General features: G+C 47.6%; 1 protein-coding gene across 1 annotated transcript in view; it reads left to right on the top strand.

Annotated features, from left to right (window-relative positions):
• The window catches only part of NFS1 (NFS1 cysteine desulfurase), an 87322-nt gene that overhangs the window by 2626 nt on the left and 63858 nt on the right, over positions 1 to 20838 (top strand). Inside the window, exons 2-6 of the mRNA XM_073559392.1 lie at positions 4670 to 4749; positions 5673 to 5789; positions 7268 to 7351; positions 9318 to 9470; positions 9553 to 9646. Of these exons, the coding sequence (XP_073415493.1) occupies positions 4670 to 4749; positions 5673 to 5789; positions 7268 to 7351; positions 9318 to 9470; positions 9553 to 9646 (528 nt within the window). The remainder of the gene's footprint in view (positions 1 to 4669; positions 4750 to 5672; positions 5790 to 7267; positions 7352 to 9317; positions 9471 to 9552; positions 9647 to 20838) is intronic.

The raw sequence follows: 20838 nt of genomic DNA, 5'->3' as shown, positions 1-20838 counted from the left end.
GGCCTCAGTAGTAAAAAGTTGGTCACACTCGTCAAACACTATGTTTGACGAGTGTGACCAACCTGTCAATCAGTTCTCCAAGCGATGCTACAGATTGCTTGGAAAACGCTAGCATTTTGCAAGCTAATTACGCTTGCAAAATGCTAGTTTTTCCGCGGGAAAATCGCGGGAATTTAAAATGCGATTTTCCGCAGAATGGAATTCCGGAACTCTCGCGGTAATTTCCGCGAGAGTTGAACTTAGCCTTAAAGTGCTCCTCGGGGCTCCGCCATGTACTCCTGTGTCCACGGGAAAAGTAAGCTCCCGGCCGGGCAGCGGGACAGACTCTCAAAATCGGGACTGTCCCGCTGGATCCGGGACGGTTGGGAGGTATGAATGCTCCCCACCATACACCTCGTACCCGCATGGCTCCGTACACCTCATACACACATGGTTCCGCTTTGTAAGCCTCATACACACACGGCTCCACTCCGTACACCTCACACACAAACTGCTCCACTTAGTACACACATGGCTTCACTCCGTACACCTCGTACACACATGGCTCCACTCCGTAAACCTTGTACACATGCGGCTCTGCTCCATACACCTTGTTCAAACGCTGCTCCGCTCCGTAACCTCGTACACACATGGCTCCGCTCCGAACACCTCATACTCACGTGGCTCCACTCCGTACACTTCTCACACACACACACACACACACACACACACGCCTCTGCTCCAGATGTCTCATACACTAACGACTCAGCTTTGTATGCCTCGTGCACACGCGGCTCCGCTCACGTCGTGCACACGCGGCTCCGCTCGCGTCGTGCACACGCTCCATACGCAAATGTGAAACCAGCCTAACTGAGACCTATTCTTATCATTTCTATGGTGTTATCGTCCTTCTGTAAAGCTGAAAATAACACAATTTATTACCTGACACAGACTGCAGGGGGAGCCCAGTGTCACACAGGATAGAATAAGATACACGGCTCGGCAGTCAGTATCACACAGGATAGGATTAGATACACGGCTCAGCACACAGTATCACACGGGATAGGATTAGATACACAGCTCAGCACACAGTATCACACAGGATAGGATTAGATACACAGCTCAGCACACAGTATCACACAGGATAGGATTAGATACACGGCTCAGCACACAGTATCACACAAGATAGGATTAGATACACAGCTCAGCACACAGTATCACACAAGATAGGATTAGATACACAGCTCAGCAGACAGTATCACACCGGATAGAATTAGATACACGGCTCAGCAGACTGTATCACACAGTTGAGGATTAGATACACGGCTCAGCACATGGCATCACATGATAGGATTAGATACACAGCTCAGCAGTCAGTATCACATAGGATAGGATTAGATACACAGCTCAGAAACAGGATGTGCCAAAGGAGAGGACATTTTCATTCCAAGAATTCCACTCATTCCATCTGATTTGTTTTTCGATTTTAAATGCCTTCAGTTTCCAGTTCAACTGCTATTTGCAATGTCCATTAACAATGCTCAGGGACAGTCCTTGAAAGGAGTAGGGATCGATTTGCAATCTCCATGCCTTTCTCATGGTCAACTTTACGTGGCCTGTTCAAGAGTTGGAACTGCCAAAAATCTGTTCATCTTTGCACCGAAAGGAAAAACCCCAAATGTTTATCAAAAGGCTCTTGAATGAGTTGAAAATTAAAATACTATCAATACTTGGGTAATCATTTAGTTAATTTGTGTTGCAAATATGTAGTGTACAATATATGATGTGAAATGTTTTTATGTGCTATATATTCGTGTATAAGCCAAGATTTTCAGCCCATTTTTTTGGGCTGAAAGTCCCCCCTCTCGGCTTATACACGAGTCATATACCGGGTGGGGTCGGCGGGGGAGGGGGATATTAGAGATCATACACACACCCTCCTGGCTCTTCTCTGCAGCCCCCCTGCTTGCTCCTTGTTCTCGGCGCCCCTGCTCTTCCTGCTTCAGCGGTCACATGGTACCGCTCATTAAACTTATGAATATGCGCATATTTATGTCTTTAATGAGCGGTACCTCGTGACCGCTGAAGCCGGAAGAGCACAGCGGCGCCGAGAACATGGAACAAGCAGGGGCTGCGCTGCAGAGACGAGTGCCAGGAGGGGGTGAGTATGAACGGGGCAAGCCATATTCACCTGTTCCAAAGCCGATGAGCAGCAGGGCGCAGGAGGTGAGTATACAGTTTTTTTTTTTGTAACGGAGGCAGCAGCAGCAACATGATGGGGCCACACACTGCAGCATTATCTGGGGCCACTCACTGTGCACCCTAGGGTTATACGCGAGTCAATAAGTTTTCCCAGTTTTTTTGTGACAAAATTAGGGGGGGTCGGCTTATACACGAATATATACGGTAATCATTATAATTTGTTATATCTAACCACAGTTACTTACTATGCCTGGGCAATGCCGGGCTCTTCAGCTAGTATTAAATATACACACACAAATTTGTGCTTTATTTTCTAAGGAGTGATTCTGAGAACCCATATATTATAGATCCTGCTCAGACTTTAGATGGAGCTGTTTGTTGCCATACCTGCTTTTTTTGTAATGTTATGGTGTATGCTAAACCGGTATGATTAATTAAGGATGGTACAAGGCAAGACATAAACTGGCATAATGTGGAGTGGCCTAGCCTATAATGAATTTCTTAAAGGGGTTGTTCACTATCTGGTCAACACCTTTTTAAAATGAATAGTCGCCCTTGTAAAAGAAAAATAACATACCGTAACTCTCTTCCTTCATCGACTTTGTTACGTGTGACATTATCTTGCCACGTGAGCCTTGCTGCCATTCAGTGACTGCTATTGGGCTGCTACGTTCTGACTTCAACCCCTTGTCCGTGGTTCATCTAAGAGGAATGAGGGCGCAGTAACCCAGTAGTGTCTGCTGATTTCTATGCCACATGAGCCTTGCAGCCAGTGTCATTTAAGGCTTGGCGCTGACATTGCTGAAAGGGCGCCAGCACATGAGATGAGGTTAGGTTATTTTTATTTTCCAAGGTGCACTACTTATTTTAAAAAGGTTTTTTTCAGGTTGTGGACAACCCTTTAAATGGCTATTGCCATCTTCATAGATGGGCACTGTCAGATAGTGCTGGTGAAAACAAGCTGTTTTGCAATCTAGCTGCCCGAGCATTTCTTAAACTTGGTTGCAGTTTTAGATGACACAGGTTATGAAATGGCAAGTTTCTGGCAGAATATACTGTATATACTGTATATCTTGACATGATAATAGTAAATGAGGCTTGTTGTGAAAGATGGCAGAACATGTGACACTCAGCTAATAACACGAATGTGCAAGTTGTGACATGCTGCGTACACCACAGCGGGCTAATGTTTAATAGTGAAATTCCTGAAGTTTAGCGTTCAGCAAGTGTGACAATCCAGTATGCAGTAAAACTTAGGATTTTAACAAATCCAAAGTGGACTTGGTCAGATTGTGAAATTTCCTTGGAACCTGCTACAGAAATTGTTGGCAGGTGTTAATTACACTGTGTACACGATGATTAGGTCATTTGCATTTTTGATGATTAATTTTATTATTGAACAGCTGCAGTGCTGTCAGTCCAAAGGGCTGCTAAGCTGAATATTTAAGAAAGTAAAAGTGAGGCTTTGTCTTTCTTAGGAGAATATCTAGAAAGTTTACCAGATTGGTTTTACATAATGTTAACGTAGCGCAACTGCACAACACTTTGTTGTCCAATTGTGGATTTTTGTTGTTAAAGGGGTTCTCCACTACTTTGATATTGCTGACAAATTCTTAGGCTAGTCCACCAGTATAAAGGGCCTGTCACACGAAGCGATATCGCTGTAACGTCACTGGTTTTTGTGACGTAGCAGCGATATTGCTAGTGATATCGCTATGTGTGATACTTACCTCTGACCGCTCCCCCGCTGGTTATCGCTGATCGCGCGAGAACGTCCTGGACCGTTTCTCGTCGTCAGCTTCCTGCTGGGCTTCCTGTGGCGCCGACGAGCGACGCGTGGACGCGGGTGGAGGACGTCAGGATCGCCTCGTCTGACAGGTAAGTAGCGACCCCCGACCCCTGCTATGTCGCTGGTGAGATCTTCCTGTATGGCAGCTCACTAGCGACCACTTAGCGATGTACCAGCGATCCTGACCGCGTCATATCGTTGCTGCATCGCTAAGTGTGACAGTACCTTAAGATTGGTGAGAGGAGGATACCTGACATCCCCATCCATCAGCTGCTATAACCACAGTCGGCAGCCGGATGTATACAGTGTATGGGAACAGGGCAACTCCATATGGTGTTTAGTTGCCGCTGCAGGGTACTGCGGAGCAGCTTTTATTGAAAAGAATAGGAGCTATTCTGCAGTACCAGCAGGGGGCACTAAATGCTGTATACTGCTCCATGCGCCGTTTACATCTGGCTACTGCCGGAAGGCCTTTCAGCTTGACCGCATGGATGTCAGACCACCACCAATTCATGTATAGGTCATGAATATAAAAGTATTGGAATATCCATGTATACAATTAGTTAGGGAACACTAAATGCAGACTACTCTCATTTAAATAAATACACAGCGTTGTCTGTAGCCATGTAACTCATGTAGCATAATTTTGTAAATAATGACATTTATTCTGCTAAGTGAATAACTTGGATTTCCTTACAGATTGGCAAAAAGAAAAACTCTCCGAGAAGCCAGAGCTCAGCAGACCACTTTATATGGATGTACAAGCAACAAGTCCATTGGTAAGTTGCACCACGCACTGCCAACAATCAGTACAGGAATATTGTTATAGGAGTCTTCGATATGGAGCCAGTGAGCTCTAATCTTAGCACTAGAGCACTGGAAGGCGATGGTTTTTGTCATGCTGACCCTAGGCTCTTTCTACTCATGGTTGTAATATTAAAATTATTGTTTTCTATGATGATCTTTATACTGAATTAGAAAACATTTTCCTACAGGTTGTGTTCAATAGGTTTCCATACTTATTTATTTTAATATAGAATATTAATAATAGCAGATTATACGAAAACCTAGTCTGCTATAGTTACTAACATTTCTGTTATCAGCCAGGACAGGGAAAATATACCATGTGTGTTGCCCCATATAGGGGCCCAGTTGGTTAGGGGGTGAAGGCCACCTTCAGATTAGCTTTCATTCGTCAATTAGAGTTCATGTAAGGGACAGAGATAATGGGTTTCATGGCTCACAATTATTAGGAACCTGCTCGAGATGTAGAGGTGGGTGCTCTATGATGGGGCATTGGATAGTAAGAGGCCCATATTCTGTTCTTGCACGTCGCCCTCTGCAGTTATTGTTTGCCCAGGGGCAGAGGTCTCCGTGTTATAGTTCTTCCATAAGTTGTGATCAAAATTCTCTGTTAACTGCAAGGTCAGCACAACAAGCCAGCAGGACAGGCAGTTTGCCCAAATGTTCAGATCTTGCAAACTGTGAAGCAAGTTTAGGAAAGAGTTGTGGGAGGTGGTAGTCGCATTATAGTAAAATCAGAGTATCCAATTTCCAGACCTTACGTTTATATAATTTGGTGTTTATTGTATCATCTAAAATTAGTGGCTGTTATTATATTCTGTATGCCCTACAATGGTTTTCGCAGAAGGACATGTTAGTTTTATGACCGTTTTGTTTTGAATGTCACTTTCTTCTAAAGGATCCCAGAGTACTAGACCGTATGTTGCCTTATTTGGTGAATTATTATGGAAACCCTCACTCAAGAACTCATGCGTATGGTTGGGAGAGCGAGAAGGCGATGGAAAAAGCAAGAGAGGTATTTTCTACATAAGTAATGTAATCTGTTTAGGTTTTGTGGGTAATGTCTGCAGGAAAAGAGATGATTTCCAGAAATGTAAACATTGCCTTCTATTTGGATATTGAAGAAGAATTATCCTTAATATAGGTCCTCATTATCAGATTGGTGGGGTACTTATTAATAGTAATCATGCAGCTCCCATCTCGGCACTGTGCTGGCAGCTAGGTCCTGTTTGAGCCAAAGGTCTGTTGCGGGATGCCCCTTGTTGTGGCTGTCAGAGATGTTCAAACGGCAGCATGCTCTGTCCAAAAGCGCTACTACTGGATCGCAGCACGAGCGAGGGTTGTGTCAAATGTGATGTCACGGTCAGTAAACTACTGAACCTCTGTGCGGCCCCAAAACAGACGTGTTTCGAAGGAGACTCAGTCCTCCTTCCTCAGGTTGTGGCCCACCCCCAGGTAGATCACACTTATATAAAAAAAAAAAAAAAAAAAATCAAAATGCTCTAATTACCATTTCCCTAAAAGAAAATACAATAAAAAGCTACCAAATGTTATCAATAAAAAAAATTATCTAATTGTGCAAAACCCTAGCCTTCATACAGCTCCATAGATGAAAAACATTCAGGCTATGTGCCCACGTTAGCGTTTTTAAACACTCAGAAAACCGGACTCCTTCCCCAGAAACCGCGCGTTTTATTTCCGCACGTTTTTTGCTTGCTTTTTGCTTAAAACCGCGCTTTTTTTATGCGTTTTTTTCCGCGCGGTTTCTGGGAAGATTGGAAATGGCTAAAAACGCGGAGCTATGCGGAAAATAATGAGCATGCTGTATTTTTAGCCGCTAAGCGTTTTCTGAGCGGAAAAAAACGCATGCATTGGCACAAAAAGCCAAAAATGCCTTAAATTTAATGGGAAGCTTCTTTTAAGCGTTTCTGCAGCATCTGATCCGGCTCAAACGCTGCAGAAACGCTTACAAAAAAGCAACGTGGACAGACAGCCTTAAATTTTTTTTATCGAGATCAGAAAATCGCAGCACAAAAACATATATTTTTAACATGAATTAATATAACTAAAATCAAATTTAAAAAAAAAATAATAGCTAAAGTTTGGTACCACCAGTTGTACTAACCTGGCGAACTATATTGCCAGATCATTTTTACTGCACAATAAATGCCTTAAAAACTAAATCCAAAAAAGTGGCAGAATTGCAGTTTTTTTCACTATTTCACCCCACTTGCAATTGAAAGGAATGGTGTGCTTCAAAACAGGAACTTGTCAAACAAAATAAGCAAGTTCTCATAAAACAAGGAGCAAAAAACAAAAGCGTACGGTGTGAGCCAGAGTGATAAACTTGGCACATTTCCAGACTGCCTGGCCATGTTTGCACTGTCTAAATATTAGAGGGAATAAGTAAATCTGCCACATGACATTTTGCGATTATTTAGCCCTTTCCTGTGCCACATTTTATGAGTATATGAAATGTTATTTCTCATGCAGCAAGTGGCCTCCTTGATCGGAGCAGACCCCAGAGAGATTATTTTTACAAGTGGTGCAACTGAATCTAACAATCTGGCTCTCAAGGTAATTCATTTTTTGGATATTTAAGATGAGCAATACATATATAATAATAATAATATATAATATTTTTGTGTGCAGTCACAAGGGAAGGGGGGCGGCTATGTGTTTGAAAAGAGCTATTTCACTTACATTTATTTTTTTTAAATGAGATTAGATCTGGTATAATAAGAAAATATCTGGTTGTATTATTGTTTTATGATTTCAAGGGCATCTGTCAGTAGGATCAACCCTGCTAAGTCATCTCTGGGCATGTAGGTCATAGGAAGCTGAATAATATGATACCTTGATGTCTGTGATGTCTTATTCCAGAGAAATCCACAATTTTCTTAATATGAAATTGAGCTGGTAAGATCTATTGGCAGAATATAGATCTTCCTTGGAATCTGCCTCGAGATTATTTTAAATGAAAGGGGGCCATTACCATTGTGAGACTTGTAATGACTGACAGTCCACTCTCCTGATCTCACTGCAGAGCTGTGAGCTGGGTCTTATTTGAAAATTTTTTGCACCTGCACCTCTCTTCTGTCAGCTCAGCTGCAGAGCTGTGCCTGACTATAACGCTTTAGCTTTCCTCTCACAAAGCCAGTGTGAGTCAAGAGACAGTACCAGAGTGAGTCAAGAGACAGTACAGAAGAGCAAACAGCAACTACAGGTGTGTTTGTGATGAGACAAAGTTATGTTATCCACCCACACTGGCTGCCTGTGAGATGGAAGCTAAAGAGGTGTTCGTTGAAACAAGTATAGTTCCGCAGCAGAGCTGACAGCACTGTGAGCCGACAGCTGCACCTGGCTGTAGATGTGTTTGTAATAAGACACAGATCAGTTCTGCTGAGTATGATTATAACTGTCAGTCATTACATTTATCACAATGGTAATGCCCCACTTCTTTTAAAATAAGCTCGATTTTCAGGGAGTTCAGTGTCTGGCCCTTAGATCTTAACAGCTCATTTATATTTAAAGGGAACCTGTTACAGGATTTGGCCGCTATAAGATGCGGTCACTGCCTTTCAGGGCTTATCTACAGCATTCTATAATGCTGTAGATAAGCCCCTGATCCGACCTGAAAGATAAGAAAAATAAGTTTTATTACACTCACCTGCAGGACAGTCCGTCCGATGGGTGTCACAAGTCCGGGTCAGGCGCCTTCTATCTTCTTGTGATGCCGCCCTCCTGCTTTTTCATTGCTCCCCGGCATCGCGCTCCTGCACAGGTGTACAGAGAAAATTCCTGCAGTGCGCAGGCACTGGGCCTCTCTGACCTTTCCTGCCACCTGCGCACTGCAGTACTTTGCTCTGCCCTCAACAGGGCAGATAAGTACGCCTGCGCAGGAGCACGATGCCGGGGAGCCATGAAGCAACAGGAGGCTGGTATCGCAAGAAGGGAGGCGCCGGACCTGCGACACCCATCCGACTGGACCGCCCCCCCAGGTGAGTATGATAACTTATTTTTCTTATCTTTTAGGTTGGATCGGGGGCTTATCTACAGTGTTATAGATTGCTGTAGATAAGCCCTGAAAGGCAGTGGCCGCATATTATATCGACCAACTGCTGACCAGGTTTGCTTTAAGAAAAATGTGGATTTATATGGAGTAAAACATGGGATCAAAGATATCAAGATATCATTTTGATCAGCATCTTATGACCTGCATGCCCATATAGACAGCATAGGAGGGTTGGTCTTACTGACCTCTTTCCTTTAAAGGGACAGAATGATTGTTCAAACCAAGTACCGCCACTCTGTTCTTCATGCTGGGGCCAGTCTGTTCTTTGATTGACAGCTCTGGTCTCATAGGACTAGACAAGGGTGGAGATGGATGGAAACCAAGAATGTGGGAAGATGCATTTAAATGTTTGGCCACACCGTAATGCTCAGAGCGCCTATACTTTTTCAACAGTCATTCTGTGCTGACAATCCTTTTTAAGGTACACTTATTTTTTTTAAACTGCTTCATTTGTCCCGTGATTTGAAGGGTGTTGCCAGATTCTACAAGTCTCGGAAAAGACACATAATCACCACTCAGACTGAACACAAATGTGTCCTGGATTCGTGCCGCTCGTTAGAAGCAGAAGGTTTCCAAGTAACTTATCTTCCTGTCCAGAAGAATGGGCTCTTGGATTTAAAGGTAATTTTTCATGTACTTTTTTTCTGCATTATAATTACAAACTGGATTCTCACTTTGGAGTAAACATTATCATTTTCTTTAGGTTCTAGAAGAAGCCATTCAGCCAGATACAAGCCTGGTGTCTGTCATGGCTGTGAACAATGAAATTGGAGTGAAGCAACCTATTGCTGACATAGGTAAATTTCAGCATTCTGTAAAAATGATCGAATAAATGGCAACAATGAACAATTTACTTATTGTGACACCAGGAACTTATCAATATTAGCTCAGATTTGTTCTTTAAACCAGGCCACATGGTGTTTATTGCATATGAATGTTTGTCTGTAATGTTAACCTATGTAGATGAGATGTTGTATGGTCACATTTTCGTGATTGTTGAAATGACCTTTAGGACCAAGTGTTTTTTTTTTTTTTCTTTTTTGCCTTCTGATTCCAAGGGCTATAACTTTATTTTTCCATCAATATAACTGCATGAGGGTTTGATTTTTGAAGGAAGTGTTCTACTTTTTTTTAGTCACCATTTCAGATACATATTTATTGAATAACTTTCATTAACTTTTACGTGGATGAGTAATAAAAGGAAAAATCAATTCCCCTATTTTTTTGTATATTTTTTCTAAACCATGGGTTGTATGGTGTAAAAACATTAACTTAATTTTTCCCTTCTCCCATTACAGCACCATCTGAGAGAGGGTATCCGCCCACCAGGACAGGAAACCTACTGAATAAAAAGGCGGTACCTCTCCTCTGTATCAGTTTGTTTTGCTGTCCTCGTGGGAACCTGTAGAAGAAGCGGTACACTTACCCAGGGAGGGTGTTCAGGAATGTAGGATACCCTCCGCGGATGAGGTAATGCCGACCGGGAGGTTGGTGCAGCGTCATGCGGGCTGAGACCTCTTGGGTAAATGTCTCCTAGCCGACACGGGTCTCGGGGCTGCGCGCTCTGGTGGTTGCAGGAGTGCCCCAGCGATATGCGCCAGGACACACTTCGGGGTCTGCGCACGGCCGGGGACACTGGGGGAAGCCAGAGTGGCCTGGAGCTGAGTGCGCCGGAAAGTGAGGCCACCCAGGTCTGCGCGGGACGTAGGAGGCTATTCGGCACGTCCTGGTGAAGTAGCGCGCCGAGGACTTCAGCGGCCATCTGGGTCTACACAGGGCTAGAGGAGTCCCTGCGCACAACGTGTCGGATTGGAAAACTCATGAGACGAGGGGCGAGGCCACCCGATATATAAAGGGAAGTGCCCAGGAAGATGGCGGCAGCATCCGAATCAATGATGAGTTGCAGCAGGGTCGCCCGATGCCACCGCTGCAGCCACTACCACCATCATCTTCGCTGCAGTCGACACAGGAGCCTTTTCAGCGCTGCCAACAGCATCTGCAAGGGCGCAATGGCAGTCGTACAAGCAGCAGCAACAGCCTGAAGAGCAAGGCAGGTCATGAGCCCACCGCCAGGGGGAGACGTTCTTCGGAATCAGCTCAGCCTTCGTCTCCGATACTGTTGATTGATCAGCTGAATGGTGAGTGAGCTACGTGAAGGTGCACTATATTAAAACAGGCCCCTTTCTCTGTGTATTCCTTTATTAGGGAAAGCCCCTGAAACGTAGTTCCAAGCAGAACAATAGGGAGTGTGCCCTGTGCAAAGGGGATCTACCCAGCACTTATAATAAGAGTCTCTGCCCTAGGTGTATACAGCAGACAGTCTTAGAAGAAACAGCCGTGTTTGCTATGGACCTAAAAGCCATTATTAGATCAGAGGTCCAGGAGTCCTTAAAATACCTAATGGGTCAAAGAGAAGAGGGGAAGCCAGAACCACTGTCATCAGAGTCTGAAGGATCAGTAGAGTTCAAGGGGGAGAGTTCGGACCTGACAGAGTCATCCTCTTCTTCTGACGATGAGGACACGAGGGGTAGGCCCTGCTTCCCAGCTGAGGATACTGACAGGCTGGTTAGGGCAATAATGTCCACTATGGGCATATCTGATCCCAAGCCAACCAGGACAGTTCAGGACAGTTAAAAAAAAAAAAAAAAAAAAAAAAAAAAATCTACTTTGCCCTTTGAAGACATAGGGACTCTTAAGGGATCTCTTGGACAAGAAGGCAGAGGTCTTCCTAAAACAAGCTTGGGAGTCAACGGCAGGCTTGTTAAAGCTGGCGATAGCAGCAACCTGCACGGCAAGATCAATGATGTTGTGGCTACAGCAGCTTGGTGACCATCTAAGAGACAACAAAGCAAGGCGGTTGCTCTCCCAGGAAGCAGTACACTCCATTGCCTGGTGGCTGAATCCAGGTAATCTGTCGTAGGGCGTTCCATGGTCCCGCTGAATATCGGAAGTGATGGTGACAGATGCAAGCGCGGAAGGGTGGGGCATGCATCTCAGGGACCATATAATTCAGGGAATCTGGGCAGAGTCAGGTGGTTCCTCAAACTACAGGTAACTGCTAGCAATAAAGAACGTAGTGATAGTTCCTTCCCCATTTACAAAGGAGCCACATTGGAATAATGTCAGACAATCAAACTTCCGTAGCCTATATCAATCACCAGGGTGGCACAAGGTCCTGGCCCCTGATGCGGCTAGCTCGGGAAGTTCTCCAGGTTATGGAGGAACATCAGCTGCAAATATCAGCCCTTCACATAAAGGGCAAGGAGAACGAGGAAGCTGATTTCCTCAGCTGGACAACCTTAAAACAGGGGAAATGGGAACTGGATCCATCTGTTTTTCGGCACGGTGGCTCATTGGTTAGTACTACCGCTTTGCAGTGCCAGGGTCCTGAGTTCAAATCCCACCAAGGTCAACATCTGCAAGGAGTTTGTATGTTCTCTCCGTGTTAGCGTGGGTTTCTTCCCGGTACTCCGGTTTCCTCCCATATTCCAAAGACATACTTATAGGGAATTTAGATTGTGAGCCCCATCGGGGACCGTGCTAATAATGTCTGTAAAGCGCTGTGGAATTAATGGCGCTATATAAATGAGTAAAATAAATAACAGATTGTGAATCTTTGGAGGCAGCCAGAGATAGACTTATTTGCCAAAAGGAAGACAAAGATCTTCTTGTCCCTCAACCCAAGAGAAAGACCATACACCGTAGATGCACTGCAAATTACTTGGGATTTCTGACTGTCTTATGCATTTCCCTCATTAATGTTGATCCAGGCAGTTCTGAGGAAGATTTGGGAGGAAGGAGCAGATGTCATCCTCATTGCTCCATTTTGGCCCAAGACGATGACGATGTTTTCTCTTGGATGAGAAGGATGTCCTTGGCAGATCCCTGGATTCTCCCGGACATTTCAGGTCTCCTCAGGCAGGGCCCAGTGTCACATCCTCAGAACTCAGGTCTATATTTGACTGCCTGGATTTTGAGAGAGCGGCACTGCAAACACAGAGGGTTCTCTCCGGCCTTGGTAGCTACTCTGATGCAGAGTAGGAAGCCTATAACAACTAGGATATGGGCTACGTTTTGGCTTTTTCAGGGCAGTCTGTTGTGGGTACGGTCCCAATCAGATATTTTAGCTTTCCTTCAGAGGGGTATTGAGATGGGCATGGCCAGCAGCACCCTTAAGGTGCAGGTATCCGTCTTAGGCGCCCTATACGACTATAACCTGGTGGCAGATAGATGGGTGGTCAGGTTCATTAAAGCATGCCAGAGGTCTAGGCCAATGCCAGCTCCAAAAATGCCTCCTTGGGATTAAATTTAGTCCTGGAAGCCATAACAAAATCGCCCTTTGAGCAAATACATGAGGTTCCAGATAAGATACTAGCACTAAAAACAGTGATTCTAGTGGCCCTGACATCGGCCCGCAGGGTTAGTGATTTGCAGGCCCTATTTATTAATCATCCTTTTATGCAGGTATTAGATGATAGAGTGGTTTTTAGGCCAGATCCAGTGTATCTCCCCAAAGTGGCCTGGAAGTTCCATAGGAGTCAAGAGATAGTACTTCCCTCCTTCTATAGTGAGCCAAAGACTGCAGAGGAACGTAAACTTCACACATTAGACGTCAGTAGGTCCCTGCTGTAGTACTTAGACAGAACTAGGTTATAAAGGAAGGATGAGGCCTTATTTGTGTTATTCCAGGGAATCTGGAAGGGGTGTGGTGTTACAAGGGGGACCGTAGCTAGATGGATAAGGAATGCTAACATTAGCTTAGCTTACACCTCTAGTAATAGACCAGTTCCTGAAAATCTGAAAGCCCATTCCACCAGGGCTGTGGCGACCTCCTGGGCTCAAAGAGTGGAGGTGTCCATCAACAAGATATGTAAGGCAGCCACATGTTCTTCCCCTTCCACCTTCTATAGACACTATCGCCTCAAACTATCCTCCTCTGTTGACCTGTCCTTTGGGAGGAAGGTATTGCAAGCGGTGATCCCTCCCTAGGGTGCTTTGATCTATTTAAGTCTCTCAAGTGGTGCTGTCATGGGAGAAGGAGAAAAAAAATCTTAGTTACTTACTGGTAACAGGATTTTACAGAGCCCATGACAGCATCCTTATATTCCTTCCCCACTTTGTCACTTGTGATGTGCAATTTTAAGGGTGTTAAGAAACATGTATTTGACAGTTATGTTACTGTCTGGAGGTCCTCTTGTGCTCTGAAACCAAACATGCGGAGGAGAGGTACCGCCTTTTTATTCAGTAGCTTTCTTGTCCTGGAGGGTGGATACCCTCTCTCAGGTGGTGCTGTCATGGGCTCTGTAAAATCCCGTTACCGGTAAGTAACGAAGATTTTTTTCATATCATTAGGGAAGGCAGTACTGTCAGGACTTTAAAAGGTAGTGGAGTGACTAGAATCGATGTACAGTTGTGGCCAAAAGTATTGACACCCCTGCAATTCTGTCAGATAATACTCAGTTTCTTCCTGAAAATGATTGCAAACACAAATTCTTTGGTATTATCTTCATTTAATTTGTCTTAAATGAAAAAACACAAAAGAGAATGAAGCAAAAAGCAAAACATTGATCATTTCACACAAAACTCCAGAAATGGACCAGACAAAAGTATTGGCACCCTCAGCCTAATACTTGTTTGCACAACCTTTAGCCAAAATAACAGCGACCAGCTGCTTCCGGTAACCATCAATGAGTTTCTTACAATGCTCTGCTGGAATTTTAGACCATTCTTCTTAGGCAAACTGCTCCAGGTCCCTGATATTTGAAGGGTGCCTTCTCCAAACTGCAATTTTTTAGATCTCTCCACAGGTGTTCTATGGGATTCAGGTCTGGACTCATTGCTGGCCACCTTAGAAGTCTCCAATGCTTTCTCTCAAACCATTTTCTAGTGCTTTTTGAAGTGTGTTTTGGGTCATTGTCCTGCTGGAAGACCCATGACCTCTGAGGGAGACCCAGCTTTCTCACACTGGGCCCTACATTATGCTGCAAAATTTGTTGGAAGTCTTCAGACTTCATAACGCCATGCACACGGTCAAGCAGTCCAGTCCCAGAGGCAGCAAAGCAACCCCAAAACATCAGGGAACCTCCGCCATGTTTGACTGTAGGGACTGTGTTCTTTTCTTTGAATGCCTTTTTTTTTTCTCCTGTAAACTCTTATGTTGATGCCTTTGCCCAAAAAGCTTTACTTTGGTCTCATCTGACCAGAGAACATTCTTCCAAAACGTTTTAGGCTTTTTCAGGTAAGTTTTGGCAAACTCCAGCCTGGCTTTTTTATGTCTCGGGGTAAGAAGTGGGGTCTTCCTGGGTTTCCTACCATACAGTCCATTTTCATTCAGACGCCAACGGATAGTACAGGTTGACACTGTTGTACCCTCGGACTGCAGGGCAGCTTGAACTTGTTTGGATGTTAGTCGAGGTTCTTTATCCAACATCCGCACAATCTTGCGTTGAAATCTCTAGTCAATTTTTCTTTTCTGTCCACATCTAGGGTGGTTAGCCACAGTGCCATGGGCTTTAAACTTCTTGATGACACTGCGCACAGTAGACACAGGAACATTCAGGTCTTTGGAGATGGACTTGTAGCCTTGAGATTGCTCATGCTTCCTCACAATTTGGTTTCTCAAGTCCTCAGACAGTTCTTTGGTCTTCTTTCATTTCTCCATGCTCAATGTGGTACACACAAGGGCACAGGACAGAGGTTGAGTCAACTTTAATCCATGTCAACTGGCTGCAAGTGTGATTTAGTTATTGCCAACACCTGTTAGGTGCCACAGGTAAGTTACAGGTGCTGTTAATTTCACAAATTAGAGAAGCATCACATGATTTTTCAAACAGTGCCAATGCTTTTGTCCACCCTCTTTTTTATGTTTGGTGTGGAATTATATCCAATTTGGCTTTAGGACAATTCTTTTTGTGTCATTTAAGACAAATTAAATGAAGATAATAATACCAAAGAATTTGTGTTTGCAATCATTTTCAGGAAGAAACTGAGTATTATCTGACAGAATTGCAGGGGTGTCAATACTTTTGGCCACAACTGTATGATCCCACCATAATCTTTGTTCTCTGGTAAGCAATTGCTCCAGCTTCACCATTTGGGAATCGGGATCATTTAAACAGGGACTTTCCAGATTGTCCTCTGAAAAAATAGCTGCCAGTTTATTTAGGCGAGTCTGTTGATTATCCATAGTGAATATTATATCCAATGCTGTCACACCGTTGACATATAACCGATAAAATTGTTAAAATATCAAGTACTGTCTTTGCATCATAAGAATCGCAACAATGTGCTTCGGGTATAAAGCGCGATCCAATAAATTCCCAGAATGAATAGCAAAACAATAACTAGATGTGTATTTCCTGAAGGAAGTACAGATAGTGGTTTGAAATGGTGCCTGGGCTGCCCCTTTAAGAGAGACTTGCCTGCTGCCCCTGCAAGACTTTCAACTCAGGATCCGTTTTAAATGTGGGTGCCTCTCAGAGGCCACTTTGGCCTCAGGGTCTGATTTGGTGGGTGGGGCCCCTCAGGATCCGATTCGGTGGCCTGGGCTCCTCAGGATTTGAATTAGTGGCCGGGATTCCTCAGGGTCCAATTTTGTGCGTGTGGCCCCTCAGGGTCCGATTTTGTGGGTGAGGCCCCTCAGGGTCCGATTTTGTGGGTGGGTCCCCTCAGGGTCTGATTTTGTGGGTGGGTCCCCTCAGGGTCCGATTTTGTGGCCGGGGCCCCTCAGGGTCCGATTTTGTGGCCGGGGCCCCTCAGGGTCCGATTTTGTGGCCGGGGCCCCTCAGGGTCCGATTTTGTGGCCGGGGCCCCTCAGGGTCCGATTTTGTGGCCGGGGCCCCTCAGGGTCCGATTTTGTGGCCGGGGCCCCTCAGGGTCCGATTTTGTGGCCGGGGCCCCTCAGGGTCCGATTTTGTGGCCGGGGCCCCTCAGGGTCCGATTTTGTGGCCGGGGCCCCTCTGGGTCCGATTTTGTGGCCGGGGCCCCTCTGGGTCCGATTTTGTGGCCGGGGCCCCTCTGGGTCCGATTTTGTGGCCGGGGCCCCTCAGGGTCCGATTTTGTGGCCGGGGCCCGATTTTGTGGCCGGGGCCCCTCAGGGTCCGATTTTGTGGCCGGGGCCCCTCAGGGTCCGATTTTGTGGCCGGGGCCCCTCAGGGTCCGATTTTGTGGCCGGGGCCCCTCAGGGTCTGATTTTGTGGCCGGGTCCACTCAGGGTCCGATTTTGTGGATGGGGCCCCTTAGGGTCTGATTTTGTGGGTGGAGCCCCCTGGGTCCATTTTGGTGGGCGGGGCCACTCTGAGTCCGATTGGGTGGGCGGGGCCCCTCAGGGTCTGATTTGGTGGGCGGGGCCCCTCAGGGTCTGATTTGGTGGGCGGGGCCCCTCGGGGTCTGATTTGGTGGGCGGGGCCCCTCGGGGTCCGATTTGGTGGGCTTGGCCTCTCGGTCCGATTTGGTGGGCGGGGCCCCTCAGGGTCCGATTTGGTGGGCGGGGCCCTTTCATGGTCCGATTTGGTGGGCGGGGTCACTCTGGATCCGATTTGGTGGGCGGGGCCCCTCAGTGTCCGATTTGGTGGGCGGGGCCACTCTGGGTCCGTTTTTGGTGGGCGGGGCCACTCTGGGTCAGATTTGGAGGCCGGGGTGGCTCAGCCTCCGATTTGGAGCCTTGGGTCACTCAGCTTTCGATTTGGCGCGTCGGCCCTTTAAGACTCATTTCGGTGCGCCGGCCCTTTAAGAATCACTTTGGCGCTTCGGCCCTTTAAGAGCCAGTTTGACTCACTGGGCTTCTAAATACACTTTGGCGCACATTCTCTCTCAGGGGCATGCGTCATGTGATGAAGCTAGATTTGCATTTGTGCTGTGGGTTTCGCTTTAAGAGCTGATATTATGTGGCAGAAGCTCTGTCCTTGGGGCGTCATGTGACGTTCGTAGGCGTTGGTATAGTAACTGGGTCTGCCTGTGCATATCAATGAGCTCAACTGCCATTTCAATCGCCTCAGGGCACGTTTTGTCTATGGCAAAATTTCCCCATTCAAATGCATTGAGACAGTGCATTCCAATGACGGGAAAAACAATTTTCTAACGCAAATTGCGCAAAAACTACAAATCCGATCAACACGAAAAATACTTAGCACACCTCTCATGGACGCTGGCTTCGAAACGACACCTCAACGGATTCTGTGCGTGTAGCAGTTCGGGCCGCATTATTTGCGGAAATCAACTGGAAAATAAGAAGAAGAAGAACACTAGATGTGTATTTCCTGAAGGAAGTACAGATAGTGGTTTGAAATGGTGCCCGGGCTGCCCCTTTAAGAGAGACTTGCCTGCTGCCCCTGCAAGACTTTCAACTCAGGATCCGTTTTAAGTGTGGGTGCCTCTCAGGGGCCACTTTGGCCTCAGGGTCTGATTTGGTGGGTGGGGCCCCTCAGAATCCGATTCGGTGGCCTGAGCTCCTCAGGGTTTTTATTGGTGGCCGGGATGCCTCAGGGTCCAGTTTTGTGGGTGGGGCCCCTCATGGTCCGATTTTGTGGGTGGGGCCCCTCATGGTCCGATTTTGTGGGTGGGGCCCCTCAGGGTCCGATTTTGTGGGTGGGGCCCCTTATGGTCCGATTTTGTGGGTGGGACCTCTCAGGGTCCGATTTTGTGGCTGGGGCCCCTCGGTCCGATTTTGTGGCTGGGGCCCCTCAGGGTCTGATTTTGTGGCCGGGGCCCCTCAGGGTCCGATTTTGTGGCCGGGGCCCCTCAGGGTCCGATTTTGTGGCCGGGGCCCCTCAGGGTCCGATTTTGTGGCCGGGGCCCCTCAGGGTCCGATTTTGTGGCCGGGGCCCCTCAGGGTCCGATTTTGTGGCCGGGGCCCCTCAGGGTCCGATTTTGTGGCCGGGGCCCCTCAGGGTCCGATTTTGTGGCCGGGGCCCCTCAGGGTCCGATTTTGTGGCCGGGGCCCCTCAGGGTCCGATTTTGTGGCCGGGGCCCCTCAGGGTCCGATTTTGTGGCCGGGGCCCCTCAGGGTCCGATTTTGTGGCCGGGGCCCCTCAGGGTCCGATTTTGTGGCCGGGGCCCCTCAGGGTCCGATTTTGTGGCCGGGGCCCCTCAGGGTCCGATTTTGTGGCCGGGGCCCCTCAGGGTCCGATTTTGTGGCCGGGGCCCCTCAGGGTCCGATTTTGTGGCCGGGGCCCCTCAGGGTCCGATTTTGTGGCCGGGGCCCCTCAGGGTCCGATTTTGTGGCCGGGGCCCCTCAGGGTCCGATTTTGTGGCCGGGGCCCCTCAGGGTCCGATTTTGTGGCCGGGGCCCCTCAGGGTCCGATTTTGAGGCCGGGGCCCCTCAGGGTCCGATTTTGTGGCCGGGGCCCCTCGGTCCGATTTTGTGGCCGGGGCCCCTCTGGGTCCGATTTGGTGGGCGGGGCCCTTCAGGGTCTGATTTGGTGGGCGGGGTCACTCTGGGTCCGATTTGGTGGGCGGGGCTCCTCAGGGTCAGATTTGGTGGACGGGGCCCTTCAGGGTCCGATTTGGTGGGCGGGGCCCCTCAAGATCCGATTTGGTGGGCTCTGCCACTCTGGGTCTGATTTTTTGAGCGGGGCCACACTGGGTCCGATTTGGAGGCCAGGGTGGCTCAGCCTCCGATTTGGAGGCTGGGGTGGTTAAGCCTCTGATTTGGAGGCCGGGGGTGGCTCAGCCTCTGATTTGGAGGCCGGGGGTGGCTCAGCCTCTGATTTGGAGGCCGGGGTCACTCGGCTTTCGATTTGGCGCGCCGGCCCTTTAAGACTCATTTCGGTGCGCCGGCCCTTTAAGAATCACTTTGGCACGTCGGCCCTTTAAGAGCCAGGGTGGCTCACTGGGCTTCTAAATCCACTTTGGCGCACATTCTCTCTCAGGGGCATGCGTCATGTGATGAAGCTAGATTTGCATTTGTGCTGCGGGTTTCGCTTTAAGAGCTGATATTATGTGGCAGAAGCTCTGTCCTTGGGGCGTCATGTGACGTTCGTAGGCGTTGGCATAGTAACTGGGTGTGCCTGCGCATATCAATGAGCTTAACTGCTATTTCAATCGCCTCAGGGCACGTTTTGCCAATTCCCATTGAAAAGCATTGACAGGGCATTCCAATGACGGGAAAAAAAATTTTCAAACGCAAATTGCACAAAAACTACAAATCCGATCGACACGAAAAATACTTAGCACACCTCTCGTGGACGCTGGCTTCGAAACGACACCTCAACGGCGTCTGTGCGTGTAGCGGTTCGGGCCGCATTAATTGCGGAAATCAACTGGAAAATAATAACTAGATGTGTATTTCCTGAAGGAAGTACAGATAGTGTTTGAAATGGTGCCCGGGCTGCCCCTTTAAGAGAGACTTGCCTGCTGCCCCTGCAAGACTTTCAAGTCAGGATACGATTTAACTGTGGGTGCCTCTCAGGGGCCACTTTGGCCTCAGGGTCTGATTTTGTTGGTGGGGCCCCTCAGGGCCTGATTTTGTGGGTGGGGCCCCTCAGGGCCTGATTTTGTGGGTGGGGCCCCTCAGGGCCTGATTTTGTGGGTGGGGCCCCTCAGGGTCCGATTTTGTGGGTGGGGCCCCTCAGGGTCCGATTTTGTGGGTGGGGCCCCTCAGGGTCCGATTTTGTGGGTGGGGCCCCTCAGGGACCGATTTTGTGGCCGGGGCCCCTCAGGGTCCAATTTGGTGGCCGGGGCCCCTCAGGGTCCGATTTTGTGGGTGGGGCCCCTCAGGGTCCTATTTGGTGGGTGGGGCCCCTCAGGGTCCTATTTGGTGGGCGGGGCCCCTCAGGGTCCTATTTGGTGGGCGGGGCCTCTCTGGGTCTGATTTGGTGGGTGGGGCCACTCTGGGTAAGATTTGGAGGCTGGGGTCGCTCAGCCTCCAATTTGGAGGCCGGGGTCGTTGAGCTTCCGATTTGGAGGCCGAGGTCAAAGAGCCTCAGATTTGGAGGCAGGGGTCAATGAGCTTCCGATTTGGAGGCCGGGGTGGCTCAGCCTCCGATTTGGA

Source organism: Dendrobates tinctorius, unplaced genomic scaffold (genome assembly GCF_039654945.1).
Source record: "Dendrobates tinctorius isolate UK_male_01 unplaced genomic scaffold, ASM3965494v1 ptg000270l, whole genome shotgun sequence".
Lineage (NCBI taxonomy): Eukaryota > Metazoa > Chordata > Amphibia > Anura > Dendrobatidae > Dendrobates > Dendrobates tinctorius.
Note: the sequence above shows the minus strand (reverse complement) of the source record. Positions and strands in the feature narration are given on the sequence as shown.